The sequence below is a fragment of the Callithrix jacchus genome, chromosome 5 (assembly GCF_049354715.1).
Source record: "Callithrix jacchus isolate 240 chromosome 5, calJac240_pri, whole genome shotgun sequence".
Taxonomy (NCBI): domain Eukaryota; kingdom Metazoa; phylum Chordata; class Mammalia; order Primates; family Cebidae; genus Callithrix; species Callithrix jacchus.
Window position 1 is genome coordinate 54,521,803 of NC_133506.1, and position 11,626 is coordinate 54,533,428.

The following is an 11,626-nucleotide window of genomic DNA, read 5'->3' on the forward strand; positions in this document are numbered from 1 at the left end:
GTGTAATTCAATTTACTTAAGAAGAAAAACTATATGAACTTCTCAATATAATGAAAAAAAAGATACTTGAACAAAATTCAACATCAACTCATTATAAAAACTCCAAAACTAGAAGCAGAAGGGAACTTTCACAATCAAATAAAGGGCAACTACTCAAAGTCTACAACTGATGACATACCGTACGATTAAAGACTGAAAACTTTCTCCTAATGCAAGGGTGTTCACCCTCACTATTGTATTTAACATCATACTGAAGGCCCTAGCCAGTGGAAGAAACCAAGAACAAGAAAAGAAAGTAATATAGATTGGTGATAAAGAAATAAAACTCTTGATTCAAAGGTGACATGATTATCGATGTGGAAAATGAAAGATTCTATTTTAAAATCTGTCAGAACTAGTAAATGCATTTAGCAAGGTCAATTTAATTAATTGAATGTCTATAGACTAGCAATGAGTAATCACAAAATAAAAAAATTTTAAGTACCATTTACAAGAACACTGAAAATAATGAAATATGTAGGCTAAAATCTAACAAAATATGTGCAAGATCAGCATACAGAAAAGTACCAAACACTGATGACAGAAATAAAATAGGATCTAAATAAATGGAGAGATATTCCATAGGTTTGAATTGGAAGATTCAATATTATTAAGACATAAATTTCATTAAAATAACCTGTAAGTTCAGTGCAATCCCAAACAAAATCCTAGAATTCTGTAGAAGTAAACAACCTGATTTTAAAATTAGTGTGTAAAGGCAAGGGAACAAGAAGTGCCAAAATAGCAGAACAAAGTTGGAGGACTCAAACTACCTGATTTCAAGAGTCACTTAAAAGCCACAATAATCAATGCAGTTTGTTATCGCTGAAAGGATGAATACACAGATCAAAGGATACGTAGATCAGTTGGAATAGAATAGCACCCAAAGAAAGATCCACACCTATATGGCCAGGTGACAGAGTGGGACTCTGTCTGAAAAAAAACAAAAACAAAAACCAGCAAATATGCACCTAAAAAGATACTCCATGCTCCATGGTTCAGTCTTGTTACTCTGTGCAAAAAAAAAAAAAAAGGAAAAGGAAAAAGAGATGCTCAATGACATTAGTCATTAGGGAATTGCAAATTAAAGCTACAATGTGATACAGCTATTACCAAGACAAAACTAAAACACAAAAACAAATTGAGAAAAAACTGATGATATCAAAGGTGGCAAGGATGTAGGGCAGCTGGAACTCTCACATGCTGCTGGCCGGGATGCACAAAGATGCATCCACTTTAAAAAACAATCTGGGGCCAGTGCAGCGGCTCACACTCCTGTAATCCTAGCACTGCGGTGGGGGCGAGGCGGAGAATCACTTGAGCCCAAAGTTGAAGATCAGTCTGGACAACATAGTGCAACATAGTGAGACCCTGTCTCTATTTTTTAAAAATTAAAAATAAACAAATATTTTGGCAGTTCCTATAAATCTAAACATGTATTTTCCATATGACTCAAAACACCCAATTCTAGATATTCAAGAGGAATGAAATTCAATTCAAGAGGAATGAAAGCTTATGTTCACACATCCGTGTTTATGGTAGTTTTATTCATAATTACAGAAAACAAGAAACAACCTAAATGTCCTTCAACTGGTGAATGAATTAAAAACTATGATACGTCCATATGGTGGAATTATACCCAGCAATAACTAGAAATGAACTTCTGATATACTCAACATGATTGAATCTCAAATAAATTATGCTGAGTGAATGAAGCCAGACTACAAATCCTATATTCCATAACATTTCATTCATAGGAGTAGAAAAGGCAGAATTACGGGGACAGAGACAGAATCGATGTTCCCCAAAACCTGGGGGACAGGGAAATTGTTAATTGCAGAGCAGCATGAAGGAATGTTTTTGGGTGATGGAAATGTTCTACGTCGCCATTGTGCTTATTCGACTGTATTCATTTGCCAAAACTCATAACTGTATCCTTAAAAAGTTGAATTTTACTGTATATAAATTATAACTCAAATTTTAAAAATAATACGAAGCTCAGAGCAACCAAATCGTTGATAAGGGTAACATGCCTTTATAGAATTATTCCAGTTAATAAATGAAGAAGAAAGTATACAATTAGAACATAACCTATTGTAAACCATATTCTGGTTATCTGCTGCTGTGTAGCACACCACGCCTCTCCCAAAACTGAATGGCTCAAAGTAATAAATGTTTTATTCTGTTTCACAAGTTTGTGGATCCCGAATTAGGGCAAAGCTCAGATGGGCAATTCTTCTGCCCTGCTGGACACTGACTGAGGTCACTTAGTGGTATTTGACTAACAGTTGGTCTGGTCTGGGGAGTACAGGAGGCTTTGCTCATATACCTGGAATCTTAGCTGGGACAGGCGGATGGCTGGGCTCAAATGGCCTCTCTGCCTCTTCACATAACATTAGGTCTTTCTATCCTTTCAGTCTCACCGGCATAGTAGTTAGAGTCTTACCTGATGGCCTGGGTTGCCAGGTGACTGTTCCAGAACAGGAAGAAGTAGTCACAGGTATCTCAAAGCCTGGGTCCAGAAACTGACCCAGCATTGCTTCTACCGCATTCTACTGGTCAAAGCAGACTCAGAGTCTGCCCAAACTCGGGGAGGAGGACATAGTCCTCATCTTCAGATGGGAAGAGTGTCAGATTGAGAGTGGCCATCTTGAATCTGCCAGAAACCCCTAATGAATTAATAGATCTCAACAATCATTATCAATGGCTGCTCACAACGAAAAAAGGAGAAAAGAGAGAAAATTCAATGTTAAGGGGCCAGGCATGGTGGCTCACGCCTGTAATCCCAAAACTTTGGGAGGCCGAGGCGGGCAGGTCACTTGCGCTCAGGAGTTCAAGACAAGCCTAGGCAACATGACAAAACCTCATCTCCACTAAAAATACAAAAATTAGCTGGGTATGGTGGTGGGTGCCTGTAATTCCAGCTACTCAGGAGGTGGAGGCAGGAGAATTGCTTGAACCTGAGAGGCAGAGGTTGCAGTGAGCCGAGATCATGCCACTGCACTCCAGCCTGGCCAACAGAGCAAGATTCTGTGTCTGAATAAATGAATGAATAAATAAATAAATAAATAACTAGATGTTATATAACTCATGCTGAAACCACACAACACTACATAGGAAATAGTTTAGCCTTAAAAAATTAAATCTATTAGCCAAGCATAGTGGTATGTACCTTTAGTCCCAGCTACTCAGTGGGAGGTTGAAGTGGGAAGGTCAGTTGAGCCCAGAAGATGAAGGTTACAGTGAGCTATGATAGTGCCACTGCACTCCAGCCTGGGCGACAGAATGAAACAAAAAATGTGAATCTGACCGAGTTTCTAGATCAACATACTGATTTCACAGAAATACAAGGGACAAAGGAATATGTTAAAACACACTATGGGAGCTAACAGAGACACATTCGTATGCATGTTTGTATGCAAGTATGTGTATGTCTATACATGATTTTGTATACAGTCATGTGGTGCTTAACAATGGGGATGCATACTGAGAAATGTGTCATCAGGCAATTTCATCACTGAGCAAAAATCCTAGAGTGTACTTACATAAACCTGGATGGTACAAATGTACATACCTAGGCTGTAAACCTGTAGCACACGGTACTGTAATGAACACTGTGGGCACAATCATAAGTATTTGTGTTTCTAAACATAGAAAAGATACAGTAAATATACAGCATAAATGATTGTGAGAAATAGTACATGTGTGTAGGGGACTTCCCACGAATGGAATTTGCAGGACTGGAAGCGGCTCTGGGAAAGGTCTAGGACATCACCGTACACTACTGTATACTTTATAAACACTGCACACACAGGCTACACTCAACTTTATAACATTTCTTTTTTCAATAATAGACTAACCTTAGCATACTGTAACTGTTTTGCTTTACAAACTTTAAAATTCTTTTTCGCTTTTTTGTTTTTTGAGACAGTATCTTGCTCTGTCATCCAGGCTAAAGTGCAGTGGTGTGATCTAGGCTCACTACAACCTCTGCCTCCCAGGTTCAAGCGATTCTCCTGCCTCAGCTTCCCAGGTATCTGGGATTACAGGTGCCTGTCGCCATGCCTAGCTAATTTTTCGTACTTTTAGTAGAAAAGTACTAAACCCCAAGATGGGGTTTCACCATCTTGGCCAGGCTGGTCTTGAACTCCTGACCTCAGGTGGTCTGCCCGCCTCAGCTTCCCAAAGTGCTGAGATTACAGGTATGAGCCACTGAGCCTGGACTTGTAACTTTTTGACTCTTTTGTAATAACACTCAGCTTAAAACGCAAACACATTGTATAGCCATATAAAATATTTTCTTTCTTTATATCTTTATTCTATAAGTGTTCTTCTCTTTTTACTTTTTTAACTTCTTAAATTTTTTTGTTAAAAACTAAGACACACTTAAAAATAAAGTAAAAACGAAGACACAAACACACACATTAGCCTAGGTCTGCTCAGGGTCAGAATCATGAATATCACTGTTCTGCCTCCATGTCTTGTCTCCCTGGAAGGTCTTTAGGGCCCATCAGGCATGGAGCCATCATCTCCTATGATAACAATACCTTCTTCTGGAATCTCTGTAGAAGAAACTGCCTGGGGCTGTTTTGCAGTTAACTGTTTTTTTTTAATCAGTAGAAGGAGTAGACTCTAAAATAATGATAACAAGTATAGTAGAGGCCAGTGTGGTGGCTCATGCCTGTAATCCCAGCACTTTGGGAGACCAAGGTAGGTGGATTACCTGAGGTCAGAAGTTCAAGACCAGCCTGGGCAATATGGTAAAATCCCCTCTCTGCTAAACACACACACACACACACACACACACACACACACACACAATTAGGCAGGCATGGTGGCAGGCACTTGTAATCTCAGCTACTGGGGAGGCTGAGGCAGGAGAATTGCTTGAACCTGGAAATTGCAGGTAGCAGTGAGCTGAGGTCAAGCCATTGCACTCCAGACTGGGCAACAAGAGTAAAACTCTGTCTCAAAATAAATAAACAAAACTTTAAAAATCTATAGTATAGTAAATACATAAACCAACAACATCGCTCTTTATGAGCATGATTTAGTATTGTATATTGTATGTGCTATCATTTTATATGAGTGGTGGTATAGTAGGTTTATGCCAGCATCACCACAAACACGTGAGGAATGCCTTGTGCTACAACTTTCTAACAGCCACGAGGTCATTAGGCAAGGGGCATTTTTTAGCTGCATTATAATCTTATGGACTGTCATCCATGCAGTCCACCAATGACCCAAATGTCATGTGGCACATGACTGTAGTATACTTATATATTATGTAATTACTTTTGTGTGTTTAAGTTCAGATACTGAAAGAGCTGTGCCAATGAGCAGACCTAGTGATTATATCTCAGATTCTAAATGCTGTCTGCCCCAAAATGAATCAGGGCTCCTACAGCATAGACAATAAGTAAAATTTGATAATGATAATCAACAACAATGTTCCCGGTGTTATGATCATACCAGAGGGCTGGGTCAGGGAGCCTGGAACACTTTGTTGTACCAGAAAGTAAGGAAGTTCCAAAGAAGATGGAGGCATATTTAGATGACACAGAAACTAGCTTGAAAGTCTTCCCACTTGGGCTAATTTCAATATAAAAAATGGATAAGTATAAAAATAATAATATGAGGTTGGACATGGTAGTTCACGCTTGTAATCCAAGCACTTTGGGATGCCGAGGTGGGTGGATCACCTGAGGGCAGGAGTTCGAGACCAGCCTGCCCGACAAGGTGAAACCCTGTCTCTACTAAAAATACAAAAATTAGCTGGGCATGGTGGTGCGTGCCTGTAGTCCCAGCTACTTGGGAGGCTGAAGCAGGAAAATCACTTGAACCTGGGAGGCCAAGGTTGCAGCAAGCTGAGATCACACCCCTGTACTCCAGCCTTTGTGACAGAGCGAGACTCAATAATAATAATAATAATAATAATAATAACTCCTCACTAGTATAAACAGACAAGGGAGAAGGGACATCTTGCTGACAACAGAAAGCCAATGATGACATATAGAAGATATGATGAAATTAGAAAATTATCTTTTGGCTTCATAATAATTAATTGAGGAAAGACATATTGATGTACACTAAAGCCAGTGAATGAGTCCAGGACAGAGGAGCATAGTGTTCAGTCAAACCCTCCCCAATGTAACAAAAGTAAAAACGAGATGAAACAACAAAATCCCCACTATTTAAAGACACTGGAAATGTCCAAAACCAGGCAGAAACTGGAGGAGAATTTAATATAAAACACAATTGGAAGTGGCAAAAATTGCACATTTGTAGCTTTCTGACCTGACCTTATTCCTCAACCCCCAAAGCTGCTAGCTTTGAAAATCTGTGGTGAAACCACAGCCTTATCATTTCAAGGAATTAACAATCAGAGTTCAAGTGGAGAAAAACAGCTGGGATTTTTTTTTTTTTTTGAGACCGAGTCTTGCTCTGTCACCCAGGCTGGAGTGCAGTGGTGTGATCTCAGCTCACTGCAACCTCTACCCCCCATGTTCAAGCATTTCTCCAGCCTCAGCCTCCTGAGTAGCTGGACTACAGGTATGCATCACCATGCCTGTCTAATTTAGGTATTTTTAGTAGATACAAGGTTTCACCATATTGGTCAGGCTAGTCTCAAACTCCTGACCTTCGGTGATCCACCTGCCTCAGCCTCCCAAATTACTGAAATTACAGGTATAAGCTACTGCGCCCAGCCCGCAGCTGGGAATTTTAACAGCAAATACTGCTGGTGAAAGACTCACAGAAGAAGCAAGACAAATTATCAATGTAAACTCTGCCCAATTCCCCGGCTGGAAAATAAGCCATGCGGGTGCTGGGGAAACCTCATAGTCCTGGTGAAAAAGGAGGCAGAGATCAAGGAGAAATCTTCTCTTGAAGAATAAGCTATGCAGGAGGTGAGGTCTGGGAGTTTGCTTTCTGTTTCTTGTTCCTTCTGAGTCCATTCCCCAATGATACACAGACTAAAAGACCAAGCACTGAAGTCTTCTCTTACAGGTGTACATGAGACAGACCTTAAAGCCCACAGAGCAGCTGGAAATTAGGCAGGAACCTGCACAAACCAGAAGCCACAGAGATGATGAGCTTCATCCTGGCTGATCACCAAGTTAAGCAGGCACAAGGGAGACGCCCAGGGTCCAGGCTGAAACAGCAGCAGTGAGAAACGTGCAGGATAGGACAGAGGTGGCAGGTGCTAAACATTACAGGGGAAAAAACTTCGTAATTGGAATCCAGGCAAGTTAATTGCCTATTAGGACAACAAGACAATGATCCTCAGAAAAACACAACAAAATCCAGAGTCCACACTGTATTATTTACAATGTCCAATTTCCAACCCAAGATTATCAAACATGCCCCCAAAACCTTCAAAACAAAACAGAACCACCACCACGAAAAATGCCCAGAAAACAAGACAGCCAATGAAACTGAATCTGATTGAACTCAGGTGTTGGATGTAGCAGAAAAAGACCTCCAAGAAGACAGAAAGATGTTCAAGTAATTAAAGGAAAATACGGTATAAATGAATGGGCTGATACAAAGTCACAATAGATAAATGGAAGCTATGTGGGGGGACATTCTAGAGCTCTGAAGTATAATAACTAAAATTAAAATCTGACTAGATAGGCTTAAATACATATTCAAGATGGCAGAAGAAAGATCAATGGAAATTACCCATCCAAAGGACATAAACATTGAAGAAATGTGGGAAATGTAGCACTGATTAGATATTTGATGATATTAAGAAATTATTCCCTGCTGGGCACGGTGGCTCACACCTATAATCTCAGCACTTTGGGAGGCTGAGGTGGGAGGATCATTTGAGGTCAGGAGTTTAAGACCAGCCTGGCCAACATGATGAAACCCCATCTCTACTAAAAATTAGCTGGGCGTGGTCATGGGTGCCTATCTTCCCAGCTACTTGGGAGGCTGAGGCATGAGAATTGTGTTAACCCAGGAGGCAGAGGTTGCAGTGAACTGAGATAGTGCCACTGCATTCCAGCTTGGGTGAAAGAGTGAGACTCATCTCAAAAAACAAACAGAAATTATTTTATTAGGTATTATAATATCATAGTTGATATCACATGTATCATGGCTAATATTATATATTATGTGTAATGTCTCATGTTGTGTGTTTTAAATACTTACTTGACTTATTTTAAGATGAAGAGGAGGCTGGACGTCGTGGCTCATGCTGTAATTCTAGCACTTTTTGAAAGGCCGAGGCAGGCAGATCACCTGAGGTTGGGAGTTCCAGACCAGCCTGACCAACATGGAAAAACCCCTTTTCTACTAAAAACACAGAAAAGTAGCTGGGCATGGTGGTGCATGCCTATAATCCCAGCTACTCAGGAGGCTGAGGCAGGAGAATCGCTTGAACCCAGGAGGTGGAGGTTGCGGTGAGCCTAGATCGCACCATTGTACTCCAGCCTGGGCAACTAGAGCAAAACTCTATCTCGAAAGAAAAAAAGATGAAAAGGTTTGATAGAAATTTGCTTCAAAATAATTATGTAGGGAGGGTTAGTAAGTACTAAATCAAATGCAGATGGCATAGATTGGCTGAACTGATAATTACTGAAGCTTTATTATTGTTACTAATTTTCTATATGTTTGAAATTTCCCACAATAAATAATTAAAATTAGCTAAAAAGCAAAAATGTCCAATGGTAGACTTCAGGCAAGTTTGATACAGCAACTGAATGACATCATCAAGAACCAGCCCACCTTGCTTCTCTCCTCTCCTCTCCTGCTCTGCTCCTCCCCTCCCTGTCGCTCTCCCCTCTTTTTCTGCAGATTGATATCATCTTCTGGCTCCATGTAATGTGCCCCCAGCAGTTCTAAAATCCCCTTTCAGTCTGGCAAAAGGTAGCACTGACCAGGTGCAGTGGCTCATGCCTGTAATCGCAGCACTTCAGCAGGCTGAGGTGGGTGAACTGCTTGAGCTCAGGAGTTCAAGAACAGCCTGAGCAACAAGGCAAGGCCCCATCTCTCAAAAAAAAAAAAAAAAAATAGCTGGATGTGGTGGTGCACACCTGTGAGTCCAGCTACTGGGGAGGCTGAGGCTGCAGTGAGCTGAGTTTATGCCACTGCACTCCAGCCTTGGTGACAGAGCAAGACCCTATCTGAAAAGAAAAAACAAAGGACTGTCAGTTTACAAAGGTAACAACCCTATGCCACTTCCTTGGGGAAGAAAGTGCCCTGTTGGCTCTAACAGAAGGAAAGGGAAACTTCTCTTTTTCAGAAGGTCCCAGCATAATTCTTCTCCTGTCAGGCCCCGATGGGGCTGCACACACATCCTGAACCAGTTGCTCCATTCCTGTTGATGAAATACACTGATGGGGAAGAGTGATTTTCTTATGGAAATGGGAGGAGAAATGGATCCTGAACAGCAATCCACAAATAACCCTAAAAACTGCCCTCATGGCCAGATAGATTGGTCCAGGGTAGACATTTGACCCATATTGCCACAGTCAAATTCCTTCCTTACCAAGACATTGAAGTTGGAGAATAATCAGCCTTACCTTTGTGTTGTGGGCATGGGAGTATGTGGACTGCCTGAAGCCATCTTCCCTGGTGTGTAGAGAAAGCCTGCTGGCCATTAGAGAAGAAAATGCCAACAAAGAGCAAGAAGCTGAAGTAATACACACAGGACGAGGCAGGTTCCTAATGTCTTGAGTTTCTGGATCTATTCATGCATGAAGCTGGGTCATCCCACAGACTTCCCAGGAATATTAATGAATATTTGGTTTTCTACTTCTTATAGCTCAAAGAGCCTGAATGAATACATATACACTACAAAGTGTAAGCGTGACTGTTTTAGGTCAGGTTATTCCTCAAGCAGACCCCGAGATGACAATTCGTGTGCAAATAATTATTTACTTCCAGGAGAAGTTGATTAGTGAGATGAGGTGTCATATCTTGCAAAATCCCACTTCATCTAGGTAACTCTAGAGCATAAATTACACTTCAGAGTTGGTCCCGCATTGAGGTTGGTTTTCATACTCCTGCACCTGTCAGTCATTGGCTAAGAACTCTGCCCCAAGGACACATAAACTTTCCAGTGTCTCTGCTCTTGGGGAGTTCTAGGGAGGTGGCATCAGTAACCCAAGATAGACTGAAGACAGTCCCAAGTGCAAGCCATTAGAAGCAGAGACCTCCGAAGCTGGGATATGCATGTGCTAAGCTGGTCAAGGGTTTTAGGAGAATCTGGCTGGAGTCCATTACAGAAAGAAAAGCAAGGAAAGAGGCCAAATGGACACTCAGGAATTGCTGGGGGCTCCATGGGAACAAATCTAAGAGATAAAAATGCCAGGGGGACCCAGTCATCAGCGCCCCCCCTTCAACTTCTGTGTCTGACCTCCAGGAGAGCTGCTGGGTCTTTAGAGTGAATGTCAGTGAAAAATCCCCTCATGCTCCTGGCAAAGGGACAGGAAAAGGAACCATTTTGAAATATACCAGGGTATCCTGTTCTTTTTAACAAGGTCTGTCAACAGGAGAAACTAACCAGAGCCTAACCTGCTGGGCCTTTATCAGAACCTAACTGACCTGAGCAAAAATAAATAAATAAGTAAACTCAAAATCTAGCTGGCTCCAGCCTACCACATGGCAGAAGTCCCCAACTCCAGCCCACTCTGGCTGTTCTAACCCACCTCAGAGGAGACAAGGACTGAGAAGCAGTTGTGACCTCACAGTCTGAGAACACAGGCTCACTGAGAGACTGAGACATCCGGCTAAAGCCAGGTCATCCGGCTACAGAATGCTTCTCCCCCTACACCTCACCAACACGTTCCTAAAGGCCTATTTACAACAGTTCCATTTATCTAGTACATCATGTCCAGTAACCAAGAAAAAATTAGAAGATATACTAAAAGACAAAAAAACAAAAATGCAGTTTGAAGACGTAGAGCAAGCATCGAAACCAGACTCATATGTGGTAAGGATGTTGGATGATCCGAACAGAAATCTAAAAGAATCATGATTAATGTGCGAAGGGCACCAATTGACACAGTATACATCATGTAAGAGCAGATGGGCAATGTGAGCAGAGAATTAGAAATTCTAGGAAAGAATCAAAAAGCAATGCTAGAGATCAAAATCACTGTAACAGAAAAAAATGCCCTTGATGGTCTTATTAGTAGACTGGCTATAACTCAGGAAAGAAGCTTTGAGCTTGAGGATATCTCAATAAAAACCTCCAAAAATGAGGCTGGGCACAGTGGCTCATGCCTGGAATCCCAACACTTTGGGAGGCCAAGGCAGGTGGATCATTTGAGAGCAGCCTGACCAACATGGTGAAACTCCATCTCTACTAAAAATACAAAATTAGCTGGGTGTGGTGGTGGGTGCCTGTAATCCCAGCTACTTGGGAGACTGAGGCAGGAGAATCGCTTGAACCTGGGAATTGGAGGTTGCAGTGAGATGAGATCATGCCACTGCACTCTGGCCTGGGCAACAAGAATGAAACTCCGCTCCCCCCCCCAAAAAAAACTCCAAAAATGAAAAGCAAATAGAAAAAAAGACTAAAAAAAAATAGAGCAAAATATCCAAGAACAATGAGACAACTACAAAGGGGTGCCGT

General features: G+C 41.4%; 1 protein-coding gene across 4 annotated transcripts in view; it reads right to left on the reverse strand.

Moving 5' to 3' along the window:
• The window catches only part of LOC144582509 (uncharacterized), a 47,861-nt gene extending 37,221 nt beyond the window's left edge, over nucleotides 1–10,640 (reverse strand). For 2 of the 4 annotated variants that reach the window (XR_013535264.1, XM_078372033.1), the window contains exon 1: nucleotides 9,570–10,640. Coding sequence is in view for 3 of the 4 variants with exons in the window: in XM_078372033.1 (XP_078228159.1) it covers nucleotides 9,570–9,647 (78 nt within the window). In the remaining variant the exon portion in view is untranslated. The remainder of the gene's footprint in view (nucleotides 1–9,569) is intronic. The other 2 variants (XM_078372032.1, XM_078372034.1) reach the window with 2 other exon arrangements.
• Between the last annotated feature and the right edge of the window lie 986 nt (nucleotides 10,641–11,626).